This window comes from Myxine glutinosa, chromosome 7 (genome assembly GCF_964187855.1).
Source record: "Myxine glutinosa chromosome 7, kmMyxGlut1.1, whole genome shotgun sequence".
Taxonomy (NCBI): domain Eukaryota; kingdom Metazoa; phylum Chordata; class Myxini; order Myxiniformes; family Myxinidae; genus Myxine; species Myxine glutinosa.
This window is the reverse complement of record NC_136267.1, coordinates 179,283,661-179,302,474: the sequence shown is the minus strand read 5'-3', so window position 1 is coordinate 179,302,474 and position 18,814 is coordinate 179,283,661. Positions and strand designations below refer to the sequence as shown.

Here is an 18,814-nt window from a genome sequence, read left to right as displayed (position 1 = left end):
CAGACAAACATACACACATACACACATACATACACACAGAGATTAATGGAATTATAGATACTAGGGCATGCCCGTACTATATCTATATCTAAAATTATATCCCCCCCCTCTATTTACATGAAATGGTTTGGTCCAAAGCGAACGGCTTGCGAGTGGTGACAATCCCCCCCCTCTATTTACATGCAATGGTTTGGTCCAAAGCGAACGGCTTCCGGAGTTTGGTAAAGAAATCGCCATCGCGTGCACAAACGCGCAGGAAAGCGAATGAATCGCAAATTCGTTTTTATTAGTTGTAAAACATAGTTTAACGCCAACATAGTTTGCAAACGTGAAATAAATGAATACGCTCTCAAATGTGCCATCCGAGGCAGAGTGTGCCCGCCACGTTCGGCACACGCGATAGTTCGCTGCTCTCTGATTGGTTGAATCGTTTTTTGGACATAGCTCGGTAAGTAATTGTCCGATTAATATGAAAACTTGAAAAGGCACATCCTCGGGTCCCCAGCAATATACCTGGCAAGTTTAAAGTATATCGGACCCGTGGTTGTCGAGAAACAGCGGTCACAGACAAACGTACAGACAGAGATTACTGGAATTATAGATAGATACTAGGGCATGCCCGTACTATATATAAGCTAGGACGTGCCCGTACGTGGGTGCCCGTTCCTTGCCAAAAAAAAAAAAAAAAAAAAATTTGTGTAGGGGTGTGTGTGTGTAAACATCCTAGGGCGTGCCCGTACGTGGGTGCAAAAAAACATGCGTGCAAACAACAACAACAAAAAAAAACTTTGAAACCACATGGCAGTAACGACCACAGAACCCCCCCCTCTATTTACATGAATGGTTTGGTCCATTCGCAACGACCACAGAACCCCCCCCCCCTCTATTTACATGAAATGGTTTGGTCCAAAGCGAACGGCTTGCGGTGTTTGGTAAAGAAATCGCCATAGCTCGGTAACTACTTGTCCGATTAATTTCAAACCTTGAAAAGGCACATCCTCGGGTCCCCAGCAATATACCTGGCAAGTTTCAAGTATATCGGACCGGTAGTTGTCGAGAAACAGCGGTCACAGACAAACATACACACATACACACATACAAACACACATACACACATACACACAGAGATTAATGGAATTATATATATATATATATATATATATATATATATATATATATATATATATATATATATATATATATATATATATATATATATATATATATATATATACACACACATATACAGGGTGATTGAAAAGTAACTCCCTATTTTAAAATATTTAGAAATTATTTATTTATTGTAATATTTTTCTCAAAGTTTTAGTGTTTGTTCCTTAATGTATGAGAATTTAATCTATTGGTTTTTTTTCAGATTATTTTTTGTTTGAAATTCGGGCTCTCCTTTCACACTACGAACTGTGCTCAAAAAGGAGCTTAAATGGCATGCTTGGAAACCGCACTACTGTCAAGCACTCTCTGCTGAAGACCGACATTCGCATGGAGTTTGGGGAGGTGATGCTGGCTTGGTATGAAGATTGGTCTGATCTCTTTAAAAAATATCCTCTGGTCTGATGAAGCGGTATTTCACATCGGTGGGTTTGTGAACCGTCACAACTGCTATTACTGGGCAGGAGAAGATCCTCGTGTTATTTCTGAAAAAACGCAATATCGGCCCAAGATAATGGTGTGGTGTGGAATGACTTCGGAAAGGATTGTAGGTCCCTTCATTCTTCGCGATACCATGAATGCCAAAAGGTACCTCACCATGCTGCAAGACGAAATCTGGCCAATTATCAGTGCTTCGGAGAATGTTGAAGATTTGATTTTCATGCAAGATGGCGCTCCTCCACATTTTGCTATTGTTGTTCGTGAATGGCTGAATGCCCACTTCCCTGGGAGATGGATGGGTCGTCGTGGTCCGTATGAGTGGCCAGCCAGGAGCCCTGACTTAACACCATGTGACTTTTTTATTTGGGGTTGGGTAAAAGAGCAAGTCTACTGTACCAAACCAACGACTTTGGAAGAACATGAAGGGCGAATACGAGAAGTTATGTCTTCCATCCCACAAGAGTTCCTGGTGAAATCAGTTGACGCGGTCCCCGGGCGGCTTGAGAAGCTGGTGGCGAATTCTGGTGCCCATATCGAATTGTACATAAAACTTCATGCTATACGCTTTCTTCTTATATCCATTTCTTGTAAAAATTATAGCTAAGAAATAAATTACAAGTATTTTAAAATAGGGAGTTACTTTACAATCACCCTGTATATATATATGTACGAGGTTTCGTCACCCCTATATATATACTTGTGTGTGTGTGTGTGTGTGTGTGTGTGTGTGTGTGTGTGTGTGTGTGTGTGTGTGTGTGTGTGTGTGTGTGCGCGCGAGGTGATAAGGTTTAAGGGGTCAAAAGGGACTTAAGGGGTGTAAAGGCTTAAAGGGTATAAAAGGTTGGAGGGGGAAGGGATCTCAAGGGGTCTAAAGTATTGAAAGGGTCTTAAAGGTAAAAGTGGTCTTGAGGATCTTGAGCGTTCTCAGTGTCTTGGGGTTTAATGGATCAAAAGGGTCTTCTGGGTGTTATAGGTCTTCTCGGACTTTTGGGTCCTTTGGGTCTTTAAGGATCTTCGGTGTACTTTGGGTCTTCAGGTGTATTTTGGGGCTTTTGTGTATGTTGTATCTTTTGCGTCTTTGGGGTCTGCGTTGTCTTTTGGGCATCTATGGGTCTTCAGTGTATGTTGGGTCTTCGGGATATTTTGGGTCTTTGGCATCTTCGTGGTCCTTTGGGTCGTCATTGTCTTTAAGCGTCTTTTAGGCATTGGGTCTTTTGGATCTTTGGGGTCTTCGAGGTATTTTGGGTCCTCTGGGTCTTAAGGGGTTTTGAGGTATTTTGGGTCTTTGGTGTATTTTGAGTCTGGGGGCGGGGGGGGGGGGGGGGGGATTCCTGTTATTTTAGGTCATCTGGGTCATTTGGGTCTTTATGGGTCTTTGGGGTTTTTGGGTTCTTTTTGGTCTTTGTGGATATATATATATATTCATTCTCATACACTGCTTGACATGATGGTGCAAAGGTAAGGGATTCGGCATTGAGTTGCCTCGTGCAGGTTTGACCTCCAACCTGCAGGTGCAAGCGGTTGGATTTGTACTTCGCGACCCTGTCATACAAAGTGTTTCAACGTTTAAATGGGTGTACAATCCAACAATGTTCGTTGGGGGATGGGGTTAGCAGGCTCACCAACAGGTATGCACACTCACCTGTAACCTGTGTAACCTGTCTAGCCTGGGTTCGAATCCTGGCCCAACTATAAACTGCCTTCTTGGTGTTTCACAACCATGGCGATTCATCAACGTGTGTACCCTGCACCGCCCCTCGGATGGATGTTAAAATGGCCTCGTCCCGTCTGACGTTGGTGGATGTTAAAGATCCCAAGGTGTCCTTTGTGAAGATTTGACAAACACATCGGCGGTACCTGGCGCAATTCCAGCTTTAACCTACAGGGGGCACTGCATCTGCAATGCTCCTCGTGCTGCACGCCCATGAATGTTTATAAACCCAATATAAAGCTCCATTTTGACTGTTGAAGTTTTAGTAAAATGTCCATTAGACCTCAGATAGTTCTCACCGTTGAACCCCAATCCCCCATGAATGACGTCACGGGATGATTATTTAACTTCGAGGTGTCGTCATGACGACGTGATAAACAAAGACGTTTTCCACATTCATTTTTTTGGTCTTCTTTGCAATACCTGTTTAAAATGCTTTTTGATGCGACGATTTGCCGGAGGGGGTCGGGGTCGGGGTCCACCATCATCCACGGTGGAGGTAAACGAGCGCAGTGCGTCGCAAAGGCCGACAGGTGGCGCGGGGACGAGGAGGGAGACCCGTCCGGATGGTGGGCGGGGCGTCGCTCGAGAGGAGGAAGAGGAGGCGGAGGTTTCTTGCGTTGCAGGCGGAGATCGCGGGCGCTCCGGGACTCGAGCCAAAAGTCGTCGTTGCCGCGACTCGGCGTGATGCGCCCGGTGAGCGGCGCCACGACCCGGAGCAGCATGGACACCTGGGCGCGCATCGGCGGGGTCGTGCTGCCCCTGTTCGGCGCGCTGCTGCTTCAGTGGCCACCTTCGGTGCCAGGTGAGAGGCTTTGGCGATTAGCGAGCCGCGAACATGGCGAGCCGCCGACGGACGACCGAGCCGCGCCTGGTGCTCCTCACAGGGTCTGCCCACCGATCTGTCGAGGCGCCGCAGACCCGCCCCCCCGGACCCCTCCCGCGCCCCTCCCCCCGGGTACATCGAGCATCATCTTCCTTCTCTCCTCTTTATTTCCTTCATTACTCCCTCCCTTTCCGACATGGACCCCGTCCCTTTCATCGTTTCTTCTCTCCTGTTTGTTTGTTTCTCCACCATTTCCCCCCTTGTCCCCGTAAACCCCCATTTTTATTTGTGCTCCTCATTGTTTTCATTTCTCGAGTTGTGTTTTTCCCTCTTCGGCTCGGATTCGTTTTCTTCGTCACCCCTACCTGCCCTGCACCTCCTCTCGACTGAAAACACGAGATTTGTCGGCCAGAGCGGCCCAAAGGCGAGAAACTTGGGGAGGGGGAGCATAGGGGTCGACGGGGTCACAGGTCACTGGTGCAGGACACACGACATTGTTGTTTTTCTTGTAATTTAAGGATGAATGAATTTTTCTCATGTTTCCTTACTGACCTCACGTCATCACGTGCAATGGTTTTGTTGTTGTTGCAGATTTAAACCTTCCCTTTTCGTTCCCATATATGGTTATATTTATTTATTTATTAATTAACTCGCTCCCACCACGTGACATAATATAAGCTCGTAGCTCCTCCCCCTTTCCATTCCAATGTGAACAATCTTGTTCTTGGGTGGAATGTTTCAACTTGTGCTGACCATCACCTATTGGCCCTAGAAACTGCAGCACCAATTTAACCAAGTACCACCCATAGGGCAAGATCTACAGCTCATCATTTGCCTCCACACACGCGATGACGGAGGTGTCACCTTTGTGGGGCACACCTTTGTGGGGGCCCTGGGCACAAAAAACATGGAGCCCCAAAATATCCCTGAAAAAGCAGGAATACATGAAAATGCATTTATACATGGACTCGTTTAAATGTTACACCGAGTTAATAAAGGATACACTCGGACTTGGTTACATGTACTGATTGGTCAGCTGTGGACGAGCTGATTGGTCAGGAAACACCTGAGCACTTTCATTGGTGTGTTCAGTCACCAAGTTTTTTATTTATTAATTTGTTTTGGTATACATAGTTGAGGCTCGTGGAAGAACAAAAACTTTGTGGGAGAGTGCTCACCAAGTGGTTTTTACACTCAAACACTCTAACGTCGTGGTTCTCAACTGGTGGTCCATGGTGACCTTTTTCGGTGGTCCACAGGAACATTGTCCAAAGTCACACAGCGTGAGAAATCAATTTCAAACCAAAACGTTTATTGTCACTCTTTTTATCGAGCGGTTGTCCGTCCGTCCGTACCAGCTAAACCTCGTTTTTCTCAGCCACCATGTGTCTGATTGAGACAAAACTTTCAGGGTGGGAGTGACACCCATGCGGAATGTTTTAATGATAATTGTGACGTCATAGGTCACGTGGTATGGCAGTCATCTTGGATTAAAAGCAAATAATGAAAAAATTATTTCTCAGAAACCGCCGAATGGAAAAATTTGAAACTTGGCACATTGTCAATGTCAAGTACTCCCAATGGGGAACTAAAGCATGATAACGACATAATAGGTGAAGTGGTATACCAGCCAAATTTTTTAAAATCGAATTCCTTATCCTAAAAATCTGAAATTGCATGCACATGATCTATGACCCATTTGTATTGAAATATGAAATTTATGACATCATAGGTCACATGGTTTGGCAGGCATATTGGATTGAAGGAAAATATTAAATAATTATATCTCTGAAACCGCTCACCCTATCAATGTGAAATTTTACAAATATCATCTAACAGTACTGTTGCATATAGTTCGAAAATGATGAGGTCATAGGTCACGTGGTTTGGCAGCAATCTAGGATAGAAAAACGAACCTTATCCGATCAACACTAAACTTCACAAACGTGATCCCTTACTCATACATACTGTTACAGATCGCGGTTTAGATGTTATGATGACCGAGCGGTGGTGTATTTAACCGCGACCTAACAGGATCCCTGACTCACCCGATTCACCCAGGACTTTGGCCGGATCGCACCGCAGCTGCTCAATGAGGGGAAAAGACGAAAACGACGCAATGTAAAGAGGAAAACGAAGGCCAAGAAAGGTTTGGAAATACGACTGAATTTATTGACTATTTACACACAAGCAAAAAGAAAGCAGTCACGTTTATTTACAAGCACATAAGACGCAGGTGACACAGGGAAAATACTAGCTTACCTACAGACTTAATTAACCCAGGACAGAACAAACAAGACACTGACTCACGCGGGGAATGACAGGAATGGCAGGAGGTGGATGGCTGGAGGTGAACGCTTGGTGGAGCCAACGCGGAGCTTGGGGGAGGTGAACGGTTGGTGGAGCCAACGCGGAGCTTGGGGGAGGTGAACGCTTGGTGGAGCCAACGCGGAGCTTGGGGGAGGTGAACGCTTGGTGGAGCCAACGCGGAGCTTGGTGGAGGTGAACGCTTGGTGGAGCCAACGCGGAGCTTGGTGGAGGTGAACGCTTGGTGGAGCCAACGCGGAGCTTGGTGGAGGTGAACGCTTGGTGGAGCCAACGCGGAGCTTGGTGGAGGTGAACGCTTGGTGGAGCCAACGCGGAGCTTGGTGGAGGTGAACGCTTGGTGGAGCCAACGCGGAGCTTGGTGGAGGTGAACGCTTGGTGGAGCCAACGCGGAGCTTGGTGGAGGTGAACGCTTGGTGGAGCCAACACGGAGCTTGGTGGATTGGTGTGACGGGTTCGCTCTCCTTCCCTCACAAGCTTCAGGACTCTTTCTCCCTCTTCCTTAGTCCCACCCAGGCCAACAACTTCCTCTCTTGCTTAGTCCAACTCAAGGCCTTTCTGTCTTCTGCTCGCCTCTGTAAAAGCGCATCTCTCTTTGGACACGCCCTGCCTTGGGTTATATAGGCCCCCGCCCCTCAACCTTTGCGAACCTCCCCGATCGCTCTTCCTCCGCCCTCTCTAGCCAAACCCCTGGCTCATGGTTGGTCGAGTGGGGCTGGCTCACTCCTCCCCTCTATGACGAGGTGGAGACACGCCTTTCTTCCCCAACCCTGCCTCGTGGCTAATGGTGGTTGAAGAAAACCGCCCAAAATGCGGAAGGCAATTGGAAGGGAGGTTTTGGGAATGGGAATGGAAGTTTTGGGAGTGGGAATGAAGGGAATCTATCTCTTTCACTGGTGCAATGGAGTATTTCTATTAATGGGAGACACAGCGTTATCCTAAAACACAGAATAAGATATAACTATCGAACATGGATATTCTATGATTGGCTGACGTGTATGCTTGTGGACTAATTATGGAACGCCCTTTTGATCTTTACACAGCTCCGGAGGCAGGAGGCACAGAATAACAATAACAACAATAATAATAATTCACACCAATTTACCACAATACAACACAATCAAAAAAAATATACAGTCCTCATATCCGCAACACTGCACCCTCCTCCTCTTAGGCACGGCCCGGGCCTACAACTTTTACTTTTAGTGTGACACGTAGGTGTAGTTCCCTCTACTTTTAACCTGACCCTGAGTGCGACATAAATAAATGTGTCCCGTTGCTCCATTGCACCCTGCCTAGCAGACTTACGCCCACAGTTAACCGAATTGCGGAATTGGTCTTCAAACTATACACTGACGGTGGGAAGCATTATTTACAATGACGCTATTTTTATTTACAAAACTAACCCAGGACCTGTAATTGTTCTTTCTGGGGGGGAGACAGTCTGCTCTGCATCGACGCACCATGAAAGCACCCAAAAACACACCAATACAAGCACCCTCAAGCACCAATCGGTGCAGTCACCATTGTTCATCAATAAAAATAAACCAACAACCCCTAACCCTGCAGGTGATCTCTTGCTCTTCGGCTCCCTCTGCTGGTTATTATTATTTGTCTTCCAGCTGTTGTCATTCTTTTGCTTTGCTTACTGGCGGCCTATTTGCAATAAAGTGTGCCCAATGTGTCCTTTTTATTTTCTTTATTTATGGCCCACAGGGCCGACTAGTGTGGTTCACCTGTGGGGCATCGGTGCCCTGTGGCCAAGGTCCGCCAGCAAGATTTCGGGCCCTCATGGCCGGTTCCAGCAGAGGGGCCATGCCCCAATCCATGGGGTCCATAAGTGGTGCTCAGCCACAGGCATGTGGTCCATAATGTGGTGCATCGATGCAGACAGCTGGTTCTGGGAATTTCGGGCGCACAATGGCCGACCCACGCACGCTCCCCTCGGCACCCAATGGCGCACAGGTCATGTGGGAGACAAAAGAAAGACAATTGAGCGAGGGGTAAGGTCACAAGGGTACACATCAATAAGGCAATGCAAGGCGAAATGCGTACGGAGGGCGAAGTGAGAAAGCTCGTCCCTACCGTACGTCACCCCCCTGTCACCTACCCTACCCTTGCCCTTACCCCATATGTACAAAAATCTACCCATTTACAAATTCGTCACTACTGTCACGTCTTCCCCATATTTTCCCTATACCAAATTCGTCTCCACAATCCCTCTACTTCAAAATTTGCCATCACCAAATTCATCATCAATCCTCATAAGGAGGCAGAGATGGAACATCAAAGCACAATGTCACACCCACGTCATGATGGGTCTCACAATCCAAACATTTGCACAGTAAAAATAATTAAACATGGCATGGTGTGGACTGTGGAGTTCCTGTCACCTCAGGTGAGTGGATGCAGATGGTGCGAGGAGACTTCATCCTAACTACTTTCTAAATGACTTTAACACACTTTACACTACCCGGGGTCTCTCCCTGCCAATCCATTGGCCAATTTACACTATGGGTTCTAAAAACCAATTCCCATTGACCAAACTGTGGTGCTTCTCAATTTGGGGTCTCACTCCCCCGATTCATCTCCCGGTGCCTCGCACAATTTCTGGGCTGCGACGTGTTGCTCTCCCAGCAGGTCTACCCACCTGCACACCTCCACCACTGCAGTTGCCTCCGAGCTTACCTGCTCCTTACCCTAACCTATCTACCTGGGGAAGGCCCTCTGGCGCTCTCCCCACTCGGTGCCTTCTCTGGCACTGGGCTACCCGGGTCCGTCCTCCGGATCCCCGGGCCCCATCCACAACTCTACCGGCTCCCAGAGCCCACCTGCGGCCTCACCTGGCCGACATCCTCACAGTGGTGGAGTGCCCAAACCAACTACACACACTAACAGGCTACACGCCCAGCCATTTCCACACACTAATGCACCCATCCAAACATCATTCTTCCACTCGCACCACAGATGCCAATATCCAACCACAATTTACCTGTACCCTCTACCTAACACTTACACTACCCGCCCCGGGTATCCGTGATGGGGGTCCACTCTTCCCCCATTCACACCTTCGCACCATCCACTCCACTCCACAATTTCCACCATACTCACTCCACGACCATCCATTCCAATACTCCATACCATTTATTCCATACACCTGTCCTCCATTCACCTGTCGTTGCACACCTGTGCAATCACACCTGGTGCCACCTGCACCCTCCTCCTCTTCCTGGACCAGTTGGTCAACACAATACACATCACCATCACTCACTCATACACTGCTCCACACACCTGTTCAGTTGCACACCTGTGCAATCACACCTGTTCAATCTCACCTGTTCAATCTTCAAACACACGGCATCATCTCAGCTAACTACTCCCCTCTGAAACTTGCGCTTCCCAGTCGTCCCTTTAAACTATTGCACTCCCACGTCATTATAATCCACACTAAACTACCTGCGTCCCCACTACAGGTATCCTCGTCACTAACTAACCTTAACGTTACCTAATGTCATCTTCGCTAGATCCCTAACAATATAACCTAACCCACCCGGGCTAGTTTCCACTGCCATACACCCCATAATCTATTGCGCATTTGCCCCCACTGTGAGGGATGGTGGATTTGCCATCCCACCACATCAGGGGTCTCTCACTATAAATTTTGCTCGTCCAAATTCCAACCAATTCAAAAATTTTCCATTTACTGCCAATTCTACCCACTATTATAAATTTCGTATCAAATCACTATCACTATCACTATCACTATCATCATCACAGTCCACTATATCCTAGCCTCGGTGCGTCGTGACATCATTAAACTCGGCTTCGTAAAGCCGAGCAATGAATTCGGGTGGTTTGGTCGCCTGCAGGTTGAATCCGTCCGGCTTTCGGTTCAAGGGAGGTGGTTTGGTTGGACCGAGGCTCCACGCACCATCTCGGCGCGGCACCTTGCGGTCCCGGGCCCGATGGCTCAATCTCCCCCGGCCGGAACCCCGTCCCCACGAGGGGGCACCGTCCGCTTCCTCCCACTCGCCCTCGAACCGGACCGGTCGCCTGGCCCGACAAGGCCCGGACTCGACCGTGCGGGGCGGGGCCAAGCCCGAATCGGCAACGACGCTTCGAAGAGAAGCGACGCAGCTTCGATCCGCGCCGGGCCCTGCATCCAACAAAGGGCTCCTCGCACCGAGTGCTCGCATCGGCTATCCGTCGCTCTAACCACTAACCCGGTTACCGTCGATGCTTTACTTGCATGCTTACAAGCATACGCTACCCCTTTCACCCTCACAAAACCTGGCGTTCCAACGCCGTCCGTACATTCCACCAACGCTCTCTCTGTTACACACCACACCTCTCGCGCACACTTTGGTCCACACCTCTCCTCCGTTACGTCCTCCGTAACACTTACCACACCGCGCTTCCCTGTGCTCCCTCGCACACGCGCTTCCACCAACCCAGGTGTGCTTCCTCGCACACCCTCTACCATTCCAAGCGTGCATTCTTGCACCCGCTCCACCACCAACTCAGGTGTGCTTTCTCGCACACGTTCCACCACCACCTTACTCTCCTTGTCACACTCACCCTCGCACGTACACTCCGTATTGCTCTCACTCCCTGTGTCACACCCCGTACACACCGACGTGCATTCTCGCTCGCACTCGGTTTCACTCCCACACTTTATAACACACCCACTCGCCGACGCACACTTTTTCCTCCCACGCGTGCCATTTCCACTCACACGGGACCCTTCACCAACGCCCGGATGCTTCCTCGATCCCAAGCGCGCGAAAATTCTTTTGTCGCTAAACATCCTCTTACAAAATCTCCCCGCACAATACACAGCACGACTCACCTGGGGGATCCTTTTCTCCACGCGAACCTGCAAACTTCCATTCGGGTTAAGCACAGCATCGTGATGTGAGCAGGGACTTTGTACATAATCCATTTCTCCCTGCAATTCCCGGGCTACCTCCGTCATCTCTTCAATTTTAATTCCCAGCACTGCTTTTTCTTTATTAACCTCGGCGACCGCTGGCTTTAATAAAACACCCTCTACCTCATTGGTCGCCGGCTTTTCCAAACCCCGTGTCGCGATTTCTACCCCCGTCATTGTACCCGCGCTTTCCTCCGCTTCGCTCAACCAGCGCTTTTCGACCCGCGTTACCTCGTCGTGCACCCCTGGGACCCTTTCGCCCACCATGCGATCCATGGTCTCCCCACATTTTTGCATGCGGTCACCCATTCTGTTCGTTATTGCTTCCATTTGGTTTCCCAACCTGTTTTCCATCCCTTTGAAACTATCGTCTGTTTTTACCATAAAGGCCATCATCTGTTTCATAAACAGGTTCCAATTCATTGGCATCTCGGGTTCGGCTACCGCGACCATGGGCGCGGCTAAATTTGGTGCCGCTGTAACCACGTGCGCGAGAGCGCCATTTTGTGCACCCGATACCCCCTCAACCACACCTTCTTTACTCTCCTCCACCCTTTCCTCCACATACATTTCCCCGAGGTCCTGGGTCGATCCCACCCTGTCTATCTCTCCCACCGGCATCCCGTCGCCTTGACCAGCCATGGCGCGATTTCAAAATTCGGGTTTTTCTTTAAAAAAAACAAATTTCGGCAGCTCGTAATTTTGACCAAATTTTGTCTAGATGTTTTTTTAAAAATTTGGTTCGGGCCCCGAATTCCACTCCCAGACACCAATTGTTACTTAACACAATTGGTGTTCCAAAATTTGGGCCTAACAAATTTAGTCCAGGTCCGAATCCCACTCCTGACACCAATTGTTACAGATCGCGGTTTAGATGTTATGATGACCGAGCGGTGGTGTATTTAACCGCGACCTAACAGGATCCCTGACTCACCCGATTCACCCAGGACTTTGGCCGGATCGCACCGCAGCTGCTCAATGAGGGGAAAAGACGAAAACGACGCAATGTAAAGAGGAAAACGAAGGCCAAGAAAGGTTTGGAAATACGACTGAATTTATTGACTATTTACACACAAGCAAAAAGAAAGCAGTCACGTTTATTTACAAGCACATAAGACGCAGGTGACACAGGGAAAATACTAGCTTACCTACAGACTTAATTAACCCAGGACAGAACAAACAAGACACTGACTCACGCGGGGAATGACAGGAATGGCAGGAGGTGGATGGCTGGAGGTGAACGCTTGGTGGAGCCAACGCGGAGCTTGGGGGAGGTGAACGCTTGGTGGAGCCAACGCGGAGCTTGGGGGAGGTGAACGCTTGGTGGAGCCAACGCGGAGCTTGGGGGAGGTGAACGCTTGGTGGAGCCAACGTGGAGCTTGGTGGAGGTGAACACTTGGTGGAGCCAACGCGTAGCTTGGTGGAGGTGAACGCTTGGTGGAGCCAACGCGGAGCTTGGTGGAGGTGAACGCTTGGTGGAGCCAACGTGGAGCTTGGTGGAGGTGAACGCTTGGTGGAGCCAACACGGAGCTTGGTGGAGGTGAACGCTTGGTGGAGCCAATGCGGAGCTTGGTGGAGGTGAACGCTTGGTGGAGCCAACACGGAGCTTGGTGGAGGTGAACGCTTGGTGGAGCCAATGCGGAGCTTGGTGGAGCTGAACGCTTGGTGGAGCCAACGCGGAGCTTGGTGGATTGGTGTGACTGGTTCGCTCTCCTTCCCTCACAAGCTTCAGGACTCTTTCTCCCTCTTCCTTAGTCCCACCCAGGCCAACAACTTCCTCTCTTGCTTAGTCCAACTCAAGGCCTTTCTGTCTTCTGCTCGCCTCTGTAAAAGCGCATCTCTCTTTGGACACGCCCTGCCTTGGGTTATATAGGCCCCCGCCCCTCAACCTTTGCGAACCTCCCCGATCGCTCTTCCTCCGCCCTCTCTAGCCAAACCCCTGGCTCATGGTTGGTCGAGTGGGGCTGGCTCACTCCTCCCCTCTATGACGAGGTGGAGACACGCCTTTCTTCCCCAACCCTGCCTCGTGGCTAATGGTGGTTGAAGAAAACCGCCCAAAATGCGGAAGGCAATTGGAAGGGAGGTTTTGGGAATGGGAATGGAAGTTTTGGGAGTGGGAATGAAGGGAATCTATCTCTTTCACTGGTGCAATGGAGTATTTCTATTAATGGGAGACACAGCCTTATCCTAAAACACAGAATAAGATATAACTATCGAACATGGATATTCTATGATTGGCTGACGTGTATGCTTGTGGACTAATTATGGAACGCCCTTTTGATCTTTACACAGCTCCGGAGGCAGGAGGCACAGAATAACAATAACAACAATAATAATAATTCACACCAATTTACCACAATACAACACAATCAAAAAAAATATACAGTCCTCATATCCGCAACAATACGTTGTGGGACTATGCGGAGACATACTGGCGACACAGTTGCATTGTTCTAGTTTTTATCATGTTTCAAAAAGGAGGTGGTCCACGAAAATTTTGTGATTGGCCTGGTAGTCCGTGGACTGAAACGAGTTGAGAACCACTGCTCGAACAAAACCGTTGGTAACGAACGGCTGGCTTGGCAAGCGATAGCAAGCTGCTTGGTCACTGAACACACTCCAAATGGGATAGGCAGACCAAGGGCCCTTTTCTGATTCTGCCGCTTGTGTAATGAAAAAAGTTAATTTCGGATGATTTTCAACCCTTTTTGCCTTTTGTTTTCACTGCTGTCTGATTGTCTGTCTGTTTGTCTGTTTGTGAACAGGATATCTCACCATTGATTGATAGGGCCAAAACTATCAAGATATCTCAAAAATTTATGGACGGATTCGGACGAAAGTTGGTGGACAAGTTGAGTGTGTGACAAGAACGAATTGATACAAGTTTGTTTTTTTATTATTTTTTTTTGATAAGAGAATTTTTACGCCGTAGCCTGTAGGGCAATGTTGGCTAGAACAGTGTTTGTCTGTTCTTATGTCCCCACAAACGTACACCAATCAGAGCTGAGGAACTGGTCACATGTTGGGGGGGACACATGGCAGGGGGCAGCATTTCGTAGCCATTACATTTTCATATTTTATTAAAAGGAAATATAATAACCTTCTGTGGAATGTTTTAGCGGGTGTCGTAAGGTAGGTAAGAGGTTTCAGAAATTACTCAATATAATTGTGATTTTGAAATTGTGATAGACATGGACCTTGCTTCAGAATCCGGAAGTGAACAGATGATGCTTCGGTGGTTGGAAAATATCTCGATACAATTGCGATTTAACATTATATTTTAATATATTAATGCAATAGTATTAATTTGTGATTGAAATGATGAATGATGCTGTTTGGAATAAAAACATAGAGAACGTGCTGTCAATGCCTGACGTTTGACTGAACGTGGAATTCATTGGTTCCTCATCTGCAATTAGCCGTTTTTTTACTCAAGTCATTCACGAACTGGCTGTCCATGCCTGAAGTGACAAAAATTTAATACTTATATTATTTGCTAAATGTTAACTGGTAGCCCCGCCCAGGTCATATTATCCTCTTCAACTAAAGTAACAAACAAGGCCTGCTCCGCCGTTGTTAGATTTTCGGTCTTGTTACATTTTTCAAGTACTTCTTCACCATTGAGTGATAGGGTGAAAAACGAAATATAGCATGATATTTCAAAACGCTGTGGACAGTTTCGGCCAAAACCTGGTGGACAGTTTGTGTGTGCGACAAGGACGAATCATTTCGATTTTGGTGAAGATCTGGTTCTGGATCTGAGATTTTAAAAACGGATTCTTCACCACTGAGTTATAGGGCCAAAATCGATATACAGTACGATATCTCAAAACGTTATTGACGGGTTCGGACGAAACTTGGTGGACAGTTTGTGTGTGTGACAAGGACGAATCGATTCGATTTTGGTGAAGATCCGATCTCAAATCCGGGTTTGAGGATATTTAAACTTTTGAGTGATTCTTCACCATTGAGAGATAGGGCCAAAACGATATATCGCATTGTATTTCAAAACGTTATGGACATATTCGGACAAAATTTGGTGGAGAGGTTGGGTATGGGACAAAAACGAAATGATTAGTGTTACGGATTCGTCACTTCCGTTGTTGTGGTTTTCATCCACTGCAAGCATTTTTGATTCCATGTACTATTATTGTTGTCGTTTAAGGGAGATAGAGGTTACTATTTTCAAAAGGTAAAAAAGTCAATGTTTTAAATGAAACCGGAAACGGACGACGACGAAGAGGAGGAGGAGGAAAAGAAGGCGGAGCGAGTGAGTCGGGGAAGAAGCCTAGCTGCTTCGAGGTCTGGAGCAAACTTTGACGAACGGAGGTCACTAGCGAACTTCGGGTTTCCCAGGAAAGGGATTCTTGCGACAGAGTTGTTATCGCTGTGACAGATCAACCTGCGTGTCAGATTTTGGCAGATGATCATCGTCATGCCGTTACGCCTCGAAAACGGGCCGTCGGCCATTTTGACTCGCGCGCTTTGTGCATCGCGCAAGGTTTTTCGCTTCGCTTCAACCATTTCACCGTATCCAGACGTTTATCTGGTGTGTGTGTGTGTCACGTGGATTTTGAAGGTAAATCTGCGGTTCGCCGGTTTGGAGCCGTGAAACGTCCATACCCGACTACCCGAGGGTGTGATTTCCCAGTCGCCTGGAGGGCGCCTTTGGATTTCCCCGTCGCCTTGAGGGCACCTTTGCGCAGCTTTGGCCGTGTGACTGTGACTGTCATCCGAACGGGATTCTGGTCTCGATTGGACATCGTTCTGACGATCGCTGGAGCGGATCGACTTGGGCTTGATGCCAGAATAGAGACATTGGGGAATGTTCTTCTTTTCGCTCACTTGGAGCACAGTGAATTATATTGTACGAACCTGATGGTACCATCCTAGGAAATATATATTGGTTGTACAATTGATTACTATTGTTGTTGTACTGTTATTCTTGTGTGATCTTAATACAATATTTGTTTGTTGGTAACAATTGGTGTGGCTTCACCATTGATCTTTGACATACAGAATAACACCTTTTTCTGCCGTGACTCCTCTCGGGGCTCGGAGGTACACCGTGACAGGGGGTTGGGGAGGAGCACGTAACATTAGATTATGGTTCAGGTCCGAATTTAGATCCATCCTGTCAGTAGGATACAAAACGTAAACAGTTCAGCCTGGCAGAGGTATGCTCCATACTGAGTTACATTTTGAGTTATGTTTCACTTTTCATCACTGCTGAGTTAGTTTTGTTTTACAATTATTATTGATTATTGTTGCATTTGAATACATGAAACATTTCCAATTATTATTCCAATTAACCTGCTTTTTCTACTCATTCTAAACTCACCCTATAATTTTGAATTTCATCAGGGAAACATTTTCTTTAATTTACTCATCAAGTGACAATGCCTTCTTTCCTCGAGCTGGAACATTCCCTGCACACTGTTTATCACAACTCACAAGGTGATATGTTTTTTCGGCAAAGTGAGATCCACCATCGGTCTCATCTCGAAATATTATAAACCACGATTGGTCTCTCGTTATCTCTCATCTCTCATGATCTCGGGGCCCTATGACTGGATTGTATGACTCTCACGACGCCTCTGCCTAGGCCCCTCATTGGCTTTGGGTGCACTGGGAACATGCCCTGCATGCCCGTGCATTAATCCCCACTGGGTATTGATGATGAATAGGAGGAAAATGTGCAAATGTACTTCATGTGGCATTAACTACTGAAATTGGCACAAATGTCCTGATCATTATTTGAAGGTGTGTGTGTGTGTATATATATATACGTATATATATATATATATATATATATATATATATATATATATATATATATATATATATATATATATATATATATATAATTTTATAAACAGGAATCAAATTCCTGCGAGGGGCTAAGTGTGAAAAAATTCTGACTCAATGCGGGGCTCGAACCACGGACCTCTGTTGAATAATGCGTCAACAGCCCACTGCGCTATTGAGCCAGCCGTAATCTCCTCAGAACTTTTCCACACTTAACACTGCGAGCTTTATAATGGCCGATGTCTTACATGCCTGCTGTGAGCCCGAATGTGAGCATAAGTATATGTATGTATAAGCAGAAATGCATTGAAGATAAATTCATCTCCAATTTTACAAACAGGAATCAAATTCCTGCGAGGGACTCAGTGTGAAAAAATTCTGACTCAATGCGGGGCTCGAATATATATATATATATATATATATATATATATATATATATATATATATATATATATATATATATATATTTATATATATATACATACATATATATATATATATATATATATATATATATATATATATATATATATATATATTTATATATATATATATATATATTTGAGGAAACTCAAATATATAAACATATTTATATATATATATTTTAATATATATATATATATATATATTATATTATATATATATATATATATATATATATATATATATATATATATATATATATATATATATATATATATATATATATATATATATATGTAAGTCACTATGCGACCTTCATATCATCAGTGGAGAACTGCCAGCAAGGTGTCCCATACAGCTGCTGCTGCACCTTGCTGGGAGCGATAAGCACCGCCTGCCACACGGTAACATTATCTCTGGTATCCACTCATCATATGGAGTTGACCTGGTTGCGGTTGGGAGTTACTAATAATGGTATCTGTAATCTGGTTCTCCAACCTAATGAGCGGACAACATGACGTCATCGCCATGCAAGTCCGCATTGCCTGCAAAGCTCCAGAGGAACCATCTAGCAGTGCGTCATTACGGATTATAAATCCAGATACTGTCACAAGTGCATGCAAAACTCACAGTTACCGACCTGGTTTCGCCCTTGTTGGGGCTTCATCAGGGCAACGCAGTGAGGCTTCCATACACTTGTAACTCTGTGAACCTTTCGGTTTTTATATCAGTCACTATGCGACCTTCATATAATCAGTGGAGAACTGCCAGCAAGGTGTCCCATACAGCTGCTGCTGCACCTTGCTGGGAGCGATAAGCACCGCCTGCCACACGGTAACATTATCTCTGGTATCCACTCATCATATGGAGTCGACCTGGTTGCGGTTGGGAGTTACTAATAATGGTATCTGTAATCTGGTTCTCCAACCTAATGAGCGGACAACATGACGTCATCACCATGCAAGTCCGCATTGCCTGCAAAGCTCCAGAGGAACCATCTAGCAGTGCGTCATTACGGATTATAAATCCAGATACTGTCACAAGTGCATGCAAAACTCAGTTACCGACCTGGTTTCGCCCTTGTTGGGGCGAAATATATATATATATATATATATATATATATATATATATATATATAGTGGTTTTTAGAACCCTCCACTTTGTAAATATCTGTAATATT

At 46.4% G+C, this 18,814-nt stretch overlaps 1 protein-coding gene and 1 long non-coding RNA gene across 2 annotated transcripts in view; one reads left to right on the top strand and one right to left on the bottom strand.

Annotated features, from left to right (window-relative positions):
- LOC137431874 (uncharacterized) overlaps nucleotides 1-3,881 on the bottom strand; it is a 46,885-nt gene extending 43,004 nt beyond the window's left edge. Inside the window, exon 1 of the long non-coding RNA XR_010985360.2 lies at nucleotides 3,746-3,881. This is a non-coding gene — a long non-coding RNA (uncharacterized LOC137431874). The remainder of the gene's footprint in view (nucleotides 1-3,745) is intronic.
- Nucleotides 3,754-18,814, top strand: part of LOC137431869 (TGF-beta receptor type-1-like) — a 308,951-nt gene continuing 293,890 nt past the window's right edge. The window contains exon 1 of the mRNA XM_068123659.2: nucleotides 3,754-4,127. Within this exon, the coding sequence (XP_067979760.2) occupies nucleotides 3,755-4,127 (373 nt within the window). The 5' untranslated portion in view covers nucleotide 3,754. The remainder of the gene's footprint in view (nucleotides 4,128-18,814) is intronic.